General features: G+C 36.2%; 1 protein-coding gene and 2 non-coding genes across 3 annotated transcripts; 2 read left to right on the forward strand and 1 right to left on the reverse strand.

Moving 5' to 3' along the window:
- Positions 1-2,598: 2,598 nt before the first annotated feature.
- On the forward strand, positions 2,599-9,157 carry LOC103326741 (ABC transporter G family member 15-like). Its single transcript, XM_008228979.2, has 9 exons — positions 2,599-3,116; positions 4,471-4,550; positions 5,313-5,774; positions 6,024-6,146; positions 6,390-6,521; positions 7,055-7,339; positions 7,469-7,741; positions 7,847-7,954; positions 8,570-9,157. The coding sequence occupies exons 1-9, from the start codon at positions 2,888-2,890 to the stop codon at positions 8,924-8,926; spliced, it is 2,049 nt and encodes a 682-aa protein (XP_008227201.1). The 5' UTR covers positions 2,599-2,887; the 3' UTR covers positions 8,927-9,157.
- TRNAT-AGU (transfer RNA threonine (anticodon AGU)) lies at positions 4,690-4,763 on the reverse strand. The gene has a single exon. It is a non-coding gene; the product is annotated as a tRNA-Thr (tRNA).
- TRNAT-AGU (transfer RNA threonine (anticodon AGU)) lies at positions 4,847-4,920 on the forward strand. Its single transcript has one exon. It is a non-coding gene; the product is annotated as a tRNA-Thr (tRNA).
- Positions 9,158-10,579: the final 1,422 nt, after the last annotated feature.

Consider the following 10,579-nt stretch of genomic DNA (forward strand, 5'->3'; position numbering starts at 1 on the left):
AAAAAACTTTGAAAAAAAGCTCCCATATTACAGTCTGAATACGATCCAAATTTAAAATCCAGATTCGGAATTTTATTAGGCTTAATCCCATCTGTTTATAGGTGTCACACACCCATGTCAGGATTGACCAATTGGTCTAAGGGAGAGAGGAGAGAGGAGAGAGGAGTTATGGAAATTAGAATTAAATTTTTACTTTATTTTTATAGAAGATGGAAATAATGTTAGGTCTAAATGGAGGAAAAAAAATCATGTTTTCACGTGTACCATTCATGTCTCATCCCTGAGAGAAATTATAGAATGATACGGTAGTATTACGTCAGTGTATAGTACTTCTATTCAAATATAGCCATATGTCCATTTTAAAAAAGAAATTAATTATCATTTCACAGCTGGACTTTTTAGTTTAATTCTTAACTTTTGAAATAAAATTAGAAAAATAAAAATAAAAAAAAGAATTTCCTAACAGCCAACTATCTCCTAACCCAACCCTTAACCCAACTACTTGCTATGACGTCCACCCATCTCCTTCCACTATCTTCACCCCTGATACTAATTGTAGACAGGGGGTTTTAGAGGAAGGAGGATTAAACTGGTATTGATAATGATGAAATGGAGTAGTCTTGATAATTAAAAATTGGTTTGTTCTTGAGGGTCTAGATCTGGGTCTGAAAATATTCCAAGGTGGCAGTGGGTTGAAGCTGGTGGTGGAATTAACATTGTGTATAGTGTCATGAGCGAATTCAGGAAAAAATAAATATACGGGAATTAAGGAAGATGATGATATTATTGTGTTTGGATGTTGATGGTCTTCATGAGAAGCGGCGATGGCAGTGGTTTATAGAAAGAGAGAGGGGAGGAAGAGGAAGAGAGAAGGGTGGCTGCCATGATTGACTTCGTTTAAGTTTTCTTTTTTCTAATTTTATTTCAAAACTTAAGAATTAATAAAGTAAAAAGTCTTGCTGTAAACTAATAATTAATTTCTTTTATAAAATGGACACATGGCCATATTTGAGTGGGAGTACTATATACTGACGTGGTAGTACTCTATTATTCTATAATTTCTCGTGATCATCCAAATTGTAACTACTTTGGTCTGGGCCCTAATTTATATCCGTGGGTCCCTTCAAGATTGTACGAGGGCTAAGGACTTACTCTAATTAAATTCTTATTTCATTATAATATTTAGGGATGGTTGCGGTTTGGTAATCGTGAATTTTTCCCTAAACCGCAAACCAACCGACTATTTGCGGTAAGGTGATTTTTGAAACCACAAACCGACCGCTTTTTGCGGTTTACCGCAATAGTTGGTTACCGAACCAATTTGAATATTTTGGGCCTAAATTAGACAATTTTAGATTTTTAAGTGTGATCTTTTTGTGTCATAAAAATTCAATCTTCCACACTTTTAAGCCTAGGTTTGATGCTTCTTTGAAGTTTTTTGAATTCAAACATACTTTAACTAAAAAATATAAATTTACAGCCTAAAGAAATAAATTCACAACCTCAACTTCTCAAGCATATATAAATTCACAACCTCAACCTCAACTTTTCAAGCATTCACAATCTAAAGAAAAATCCAATTCAAAGTTAATTAAATTTACAAATCAAAAGGAGAACTCAAGTGTAGGTGGTGGTGAATGGATTTTATTATAACAAGAATCCCTTTTTTATGAGTTGGAGTGGAGGTTGTGTTTCGGGTGCATCGGTTTGTGTTTGGGGGATTAGAGGCATTAGGTGTGTTAGAGTGGCTAGACTCCATCTATAACACAACACAACACAAAAGCAACAACATAAAAGCATATTAATAATAAATTAAACTCAATCAAATTAAAACACAACATTTAACTACTAAAATGCAATTTTTAAAAATATATATTTGCGGTTTGCTGTAACCGCGAGTTGCCAAAATCACATACTGCAATCGCAATTGTAATTCAGTTTCCAAAACCGCAATTTTCGGTCCATTTTTAGCTATTAAAGTTTCAATGCGGTATAATATCGGTTGATTTTTGCAGTTTTTCAGTCTAAAATGCCACCCCTAATAATATCCTTTGTGAACTACAATTTAATTATGCTTAGCAAATAGTAATACAAGTACTTTTCTTATGGCAAGTAAACAAAACCATGGTTGCAACTTGTAAATTACCATCCATGGATATACTTAACCTCACCATTCTCAAAGACTTTCTAATTTTAATTTTTTTTTAATTTGTAAAATTAATTATTATTTACGGAATTTAGGAATCCGAGGCGAATTCTTTTCGTAACGTTTTCTTTTCACATTGCCATTCAATCCAACTCATCGTAATCTCTTTCAATCATATTTCCCACGCACATGTAATCTACATGTGGCTCTTTCAATCATATTTCCCACGCACATGTAATCTACATGTGGCAGCCTATGGGTGCAATGTAATCACAAATTTGAATGTCTTATTATGTATAAGCCAAAGTTAGTTGGAAGATGGGGAGGAGCAAATCACAAAAGTACCATGACTTAGTGGAGTTGTTGCTGCACACACAGTTGTCATTATGATCATACATTTATTTCCTTCACTTCCCCACCTACCTATATGAACCAACCCAATCTCTTTTCACTTCAATTCAAACTCGAAAACACACGTACACTATACACACAAGAACTGCCCTCTCTCTCTCTCTCTCTCTCCTCATTGATTGCTCATAATCCTCCTCCAAATTCATAGCAGGGATAGCAGAGAGGCAGCATTGATAGGTAGTTGTTTGGTGTCTGTTCAACCATATTACATGGACATATGTCAAAGATATTTTCCTTCTTAATGTGATCTCCTTTTCTTTTTGTTTTGGGTTTGTGAGGCCTTAAGCTAAAAGGTAGCTGCAACAGAACAAATAGAAATAGAAATAGAAAATGGAGATAGAGGGAGCAAGCGGTGGGCATATTGGTGGTGGAGAAGGAAGTGGAAGAGGTGCATATTTGGTGTGGGAAGATCTAAGTGCGGTTCTACCAAACTTCAGTAAAGGATCACCCACAAGAAGGCTGCTCAATGGGCTCAGTGGGTATGCTGAGCCTGGTAGGATCATGGCTATTATGGGTCCTTCTGGCTCTGGCAAATCAACCCTCCTTGATACTTTAGCAGGTACTCTCTCTCTCTCTATCTCTCTCTCTCTCTCTCTCTCTCTCTCTCTCTCTCTCTCACATCATGAAACAAAAATTTGTATTTCATTTCTTTGTTTTTATCATCCCTGTTTTTGTTATATATATCAGTAGAATGTATCCTTTCTGTTTTAGATAAATCCAAGCTTTTCACTTTTGGTGCTTATTAACGGTGTACTTTTTGCATCCAAATACTCCTTTAGCTAATTTAAAGACTACCCATGATTAAGAAAAGAGAACCCATGACATGATTTGGCAGAACCCAAAAGTGAAGTAATTTGGGCAAAACTAGTTGTTTTTTGTTTGTTTACTGAGCTCCATTTGTTCTAGTTCAAATGAATCTTGTTCTTCTTCTGGTAAAAAAAGATTATAAAAAAAAAAAAAAAAAGGGTTTCCTTTGTAAAACTAATTTGGCCAGCTTTTGGAAAGTTTACCCTGAATTTGAAACTTCTATTTAGTCACTTAATTCTGCTATTTTTCTATTTGGAAAAGGACAACTCAGCTGCTCAATTTTTGGGTGTTGAGAAATTGACCAATCAAGAAGAAAAAATATTTTTTATAACTCTCTTCCCCTTCGTCTCCAGTCACCATTAATCGGCAGAAAAATATCCAATCCAAGGCTGAAATCTTGTCCCACATTTATCTTACTGCCTTTAAGAGCCACCCATCAATTAGATAGCAGTAGCCAATGAGGTATTGGACTTCAATGGAACAAGGCACAGCTTGAATGAATGGGAAAAAAAGCCATTAACAGCCACCAAACTTTTCCACAACTCTTTTATTTCTTTTGATGTGGAGGCAGAGTGACAGAACGAAAAGTAAATGGTGAATGACTGGTTTTAAAGCCTCCATAATATCAGAATTCATGGGCAGGGACCATTATAAGCATGGGCTGCTCAGGTCCAACTCAATTTTTAATGCAGAGGACCCGGCAGGTTTTGTTTATGTTTTTTTTTTTTGGGGGAGTTTCACTAAAACACCCAAAATGGAGGTTGAAATTATAAAAAAACCCAACACCCAAAACACTTTATAAACACACCCAAAACCCATCATTACACACACTCAAAACCCATTTATAAACACACCCAAAAAGTTGACTTTGGGGTTGATTTTGGGTGTGTTTCTATGTTTAAATAGTGCTTGGGTTTTTTTATAAATACATATCTAGGATTGGGTTTATTTATAAATTTGTATTAAAAATATAGTCCAAGACTTAGGGGATAAGGAGTTTTGCATGGGTATAGGCAGATAGTCAATTTAATAATTATTGCATTAACTTTGTAGCTGCTGAAAAAACATTTATCTTATTCTTCTAAATATCCTTGTTTTGGAAACAGGCAGACTCTCAAGAAATGTTGTCATGACTGGAAATATTCTGTTTAATGGAAAGAAGAAAAGACTTGCATATGGTGCTGTTGTAAGTAAAGGATTTTCTTTCAAATCAGGGGTTTGCTCATTTGTTGTGAATTATATTTCTTCTAGATTTCTTTGTGATAAATTAAATATTTATATAAAAAATAAGATAGAAAGAACTTAGAATTTAGTAAGTGGTCAAATGCTCTCGTTGAGAGTTGAACTCAAGACCTCCCGCTTACTAAACGGGTGCTCTAACCAACTGAGCTACGAGAGCCTTTATGTTCCTCTTTCTTGAAAAGAAAATTACAGAAATGCCCTCTGTATTTATCTTTTATTTAAGAAAGAATAGCATAAATGGCTCTCGTAGCTCAGTTGGTTAGAGCACCCGTTTAGTAAGCGGGAGGTCTTGAGTTCAACTCTCAACGAGAGCATTTGACCACTTACTATATTCCAAAAGTTTATTCTATTATAATTTTTTTAATAAATTATTTAAGAAATTCTAATATAAAGTCTTTTATTTTATTTTTGATATAAATATTTATCCTTAAATTTAATTGAAGCAAGAAGGATGGGATCGAAACTCCACATTGTAATCGAAATTCTGATATTGTCCATATATAGGAATTGAATTCTCAGAAACCTTTTTCTTAAAATAAACCAAATCAATTCTCACTATTTTGTTACCAAATCCTTTTCTCAAACTAGAAAGGCAAAATGGCATGTCACATTATCAAGTAAAAACACGCTGAAGAGAATTTTGTTGCCATTGCCACTTCTTTAAGCATACATGCTCCTAATTCACTATAATTGTGTGCAATTCCAGGCCTATGTCACACAAGAGGATGTATTATTGGGAACACTCACAGTCAGAGAAACTATAACATACTCGGCTCACTTGAGGCTTCCAAGTAGTTTTACAAAAGAAGAGGTTAAGAACATTGTGGAAGGAACAATTATGGAAATGGGCCTCCTGGAATGCGCCGATCGATCAATCGGAAACTGGCACTTAAGAGGTATTAGTGGTGGTGAAAAGAAAAGAGTAAGCATTGCACTTGAAATTCTAACAAGGCCTTGCATATTATTTCTTGATGAACCTACTAGTGGCCTTGATAGTGCCTCGGCTTTCTTCGTTACTCAAACTCTTCGAAGCATTGCTCGTGATGGAAGAACGGTTGTTTCATCAGTTCACCAGCCAAGTAGTGAAGTGTTTGCACTCTTTGACGACCTCTTTTTACTATCTGGCGGTGAAACAGTTTATTTTGGAGAAGCAAAGACTGCTATAGAGGTAAGCCTGGGAATCTGGTAGCTTGATTATAAGGATGGTTTTTCATTTTTGGTTTTGGAGGAAACTGAAAACTTAATCCCAATTTGCTTTAGAATTTTTATAATTCGAGGTTCTAGTTTGTTCTTATAGTGTCACTTTAGGAGATCTTTAACCTTGTTTATGAGTATTCCTAGGTCAACAATTGAATTCTTAAAGCACAATTTTGTTTTACTCTGCGACTAATGTTAGTTTTTGTTTTCACTTCTGTAGTTTTTTGCTGAAGCGGGTGTCCCATGTCCTAGTAGAAGGAATCCCTCTGATCACTTCCTTCGATGCATAAATTCAGATTTTGATATCGTGACTGCCACCCTGAAAGGATCTCAAAGAATTCGTGTGCGTATAATTCTAACTCAATTCTTTATGTGCAAAATGTTCAACACCCTTTATTCCTTTTCATGTTTCAAATGAAATACAATGCAGTACCTGCTTCTTTGAATCTCATTTGTGTCATACTTTAGAACTAATTCCTCAACTTGCGCAAACCGCCTCCTCCAAAAACACACACTTCCTTTTTCTTTCTTTATTTCATCCATTCTTTTCTCGTACTAATTCTAATTCTTTGTCTGAATTATATAGGATGTCCCAACATCATCAGACCCTCTCATGAATTTGGCAACAGCAGAGATCAAAGCCAGGCTTGTTGAGAAATACAAGCGTTCAAAGTACGCAGATAAAACGAGAGCTAGGATGCAAGCAATATTAGCAATTGTAACTTTTCCAACTTGAGCTCTGTAGTCTCATTACTTTCTGTGAAGTTAGAACAGCAAATTCTTATGCATTGACTTGGTTCTCCTATTTTTGTGTTAGCTGTTGCCTATAAGAAATCAAAGCATGATGTTACTTTGAGAATTTTCTAGATATACATGTTAACTTCTTTTCATTATGTTTGAACTTTCCTTTGAAACCTATTTGAAATTGTTTTGTTGCCATTATGTCATCTTAACAATTAATTCTTAAAGGGAAAGTCCCCTCCCTCTTTCATCTTAACAATTGACTGCATCCATAGGTTGGCAAGGATCATGTTCCTTGTCAACTAAGGTTTATGTATCGGCACAAATAATCTACCAGACATGATAACTAAGCTACGTCTGTTAATCCCTAGTCTTTGGCATGGTTGGCAAAAGGGGTGCCGGCTTAAAGTAGGACTGAGGCTTTTAAATATTTGCAATGAAAAAGGAACAAAGTAAAAGATGTGAACTATGCAGTTTTTGCAATATGTATGAAGCAGTCTTTGTTTGCAGGAAGGACATGTAATTGAAATGAAAAGTGGAAGTCAAGCAAGTTGGTGGAAGCAACTTTCAACCTTGCTGCGAAGATCATCTCTGAACATGTCTAGAGATGTGGGGTATTACTGGTTAAGGATAATCATCTATATACTTGTATCAATATGCGTTGGAACTATCTATTTTGACGTTGGCAACGGCTATACTGCAATCTTTGCCCGGGCAGCATGTGGAGCATTTATAACAGGCTTTATGACATTTATGTCTATTGGAGGTTTCCCATCTTTCATAGAAGAAATGAAGGTAAACAAATGCACACACAGAAACAAGTATACATATGTATATATTTTGTTGTGTGTGTACAAAGGGTTACACAGTAGAAATTTCTGTTAGTTATTGGCTTCTCATACTTTGTTTTCTTCTTGTAAATAGGTGTTTTATCGAGAAAGACTCAATGGGTATTATGGAGTTTCAGTGTTCATCATATCCAACTTCCTCTCTTCATTCCCATTCTTGGCTGTAGTTACTCTTACCAGTGGAACTATAACTTACTATTTGGTGAAATTTCGGACAGAATTTTCACATTATGTGTTCTTCTGTCTCAATATATTTGCCTGCATTTCTGTGATAGAGAGCCTCATGATGGTTGTAGCTTCTCTGGTTCCCAATTTCCTGATGGGCATAATTACAGGAGCTGGAATCATGGTAAGGAGATAAATTCAAATGTTTGATAAGCTTTCATTTTCTGTTTCCGTCATCAAGTCTATCCTTGCTGATATATCCTTTTCAACTAAATGTGTGTGTATGCAGGGAATCCTGATGATGACCTCTGGATTCTTCCGCTTGCTGCCAGATCTTCCCAAGCCATTCTGGCGCTACCCAGTTTCATATCTCAGTTATGGCTCATGGGGAATACAGGTAACACTTTGTTAATCATCTATATTTTTCAAGCCGCTTGTGGAAATGATTTTGTCAAATGGATTTTCCCCTCAAAATCATAAAAGTCCACTTAATTGCAAAGTATTCCTTTTCCCTAAGAACTTATGCAGTTAAAAACCTTTTCAAGATCCAACTAATGGACAAAAAGAAATTCATTTGTCTTATAATTAATCATTGCAGATGCAAAAAGAAAAAAGAAACACAGTAAAGCTTCATTGCTTTGTCAGATGAATGCATTCCCAACAACATAGAAACAGAATCATTTTAAGACATTTTAGAATCTCAACATTTTCATAGAGATGCAATTAAAGCAGCCTAACTACATTGAGTAAAACTGCTGAACATAAAGGAAGATAGTCTATATTCTGATTGAAGATATAAAAGACAAACCACCCCCCCCCCAACCCAAAAACCACAAAAGATTTTTTTTATTTATTTATTCAAAAAAAACTACTCTATATCATAGATGTAGGCAGCTTAACTTCCATAATGCCACCATGCAGGCCAGGCTAGGTTTAACATATGATGTATTAAGCACCATATGATGCTATAAATCAGGTGGTATTAATTTTTGTATCGTAATTTGACATGCAGGGCGCCTATAAGAATGATTTTCTTGGCCTTGAGTTTGATCCAATGATACCTGGTGATCAAAAACTGACGGGTGACTTCGTCATCCAACATATGTTTGGGATACCAATAGACCACTCCAAGTGGTGGGACTTGGCTGCTATTGTAGCGATTCTTGTGTCGTACCGGGTTCTCTTTTTCGTAATTCTCAAGTTCAAGGAGAACGCATTGCCATTGTTTCAGACACTCTACGCAAAGAGAACACTACAAAAGCTTGACAAGAGGCCTTCCTTCAGAAAAGTACCCTCTATTAGTTCCAAGAGGCACCAACCTCTCCACTCACTGTCTTCTCAAGAGGGCCTTAACTCTCCACTGCAGTAGAAGAAGCATTATAACTGTCATGAGGGTTTATGAGCAACCACTTTTACAGTGTAATCGCTCCATACGGTTTGTGTAATTAGTCACTTTTGCTCAGAAAAGATCAGATAGAAAAGTAGAGAGTTTCTGTTGGAATTTAAAATGCAGAAACTGTTTTAATTTATCTTTTTGTTTTTCTGATGGATATCATAAAAGGAATAACACGATACAGGGGATATTAGCTGGTTTATAGTATTTCTTTTGCCAAATCTATATGTCACTTCTCATTACATTTATGGGATTCGTTGCATACACTCTGGTTTGGGTGAAATTGCACTTTGTTACTTGACATTCAAAATGTTGTATTCTTAACATACATTTTTGCAAACATTGCAACGTCTTCCTTCCTTCAGTTTGTCAATCATTTCATAGTTTTCCCTATATTGCATTGCGATGCATTTTATAGGTCCCTTTTTTTTGTCTTTTTTTCTATACCAGTGATGGGAGGGGTATTCGAACTTAGGTGTGAGGGGGTAGATTCACTGTCATGGACAACTAGTCTATCGGTCTCATTCTTAAATGGACTTTAATATCAGCAATGTCTCCTGAGCTTTACCTAAAACTCAAATTGGTACTTATCATTTAACTTTGTTAAAACCGGTTAGGATCAACCCGTATGACAAAAAAAATCCAAGTCAAATCCGAGTCCACTCGCTAAGACACGATAAATGAGTGGGTTTCAAACCCTTTTATTAACATGCTGAACCCATTTAATAAATTATTCGTGTCAACTCGTTTACCACGTCACATTCAACAGGTTTAATTTTGTTAGCTTTAAGTCTCAGATTTAAAATTCTATGACACCTTGGCATTGTGTGTGAGAATCACACAAGTAATATTAGACGATGGAATTTTCTCATACATATACACTGTCAAGATGTCATAAGGGTTTAAACCTAAGACCACTATTCTGCATCTGCAAGTCATTAAATAAATGGATTACCTAAATCGTATTGTATTATCCGTTTGACAAATGAGTGGTATTCGGGTTGGAAACTTTTTATTTTGTACCAAGATGGTTCATCCATCAAAGTCTGTGTATTATTCTGTGAAATAGAGAGACAAAACCGTAATTTTAAATGAGTATCCTCTTGTAAAACGACCAAGCCAACGTAAGAATACATTTCCTCCCAAAAATCCTTTATGATCCACTGCCTAGACGACGGCGTTACGTCGACTTGCCTTTCGACCAATTAAAAAAACTCTATGCGACCAACACTTTCTCCTAACCCCACCGCTGTACACTCCTCACATACTTGTTCCTCCAAATTCACACTTGGAGCCTCCAAATTCGGGGTAGGTAAGGTGAAAGTCGCTCGCACCATCGTAGCCAACCACTTGGTCGTGAACCTCACGCTTGCCGTAGAAGAAGCAATCGAAGGTCAGCAGAGTCGGGAACATTGAAACGGAGAGACAGGTTTTGCTTGGATCCAACGACTAGGGGAAATTTCTTGGATAAGGGCATACGACGTCGTAGGAATTAGAGGGGGCTGGAGGCAATGGCGAAACCCATGGCAGCCATGGAAATGGGCTTGAAGGTCCTTGTTTGTTGGTGATGCAACTTTGAGTTCCCACCAGCTGCTCGACGAAAGTCCAGAAGGAGAGAAGGGTTTTTGT

The sequence above is a fragment of the Prunus mume genome, linkage group LG3 (assembly GCF_029339155.1).
Source record: "Prunus mume cultivar Tortuosa linkage group LG3, ASM2933915v1, whole genome shotgun sequence".
Taxonomy (NCBI): domain Eukaryota; kingdom Viridiplantae; phylum Streptophyta; class Magnoliopsida; order Rosales; family Rosaceae; genus Prunus; species Prunus mume.

Excerpts from the sequence above, each read along its gene's own strand:
- LOC103326741 (XM_008228979.2), top strand. The coding sequence starts at position 2,888 with ATGGAGATAGAGGGAGCAAGCGGTGGGCATATTGGTGGTGGAGAAGGA. Across the intron at positions 4,551-5,312 it reads GACTTGCATATGGTGCTGTT|GCCTATGTCACACAAGAGGA; the intron begins GTAAGTAAAGGA and ends GTGCAATTCCAG. Across the intron at positions 5,775-6,023 it reads AAGCAAAGACTGCTATAGAG|TTTTTTGCTGAAGCGGGTGT; the intron begins GTAAGCCTGGGA and ends TCACTTCTGTAG.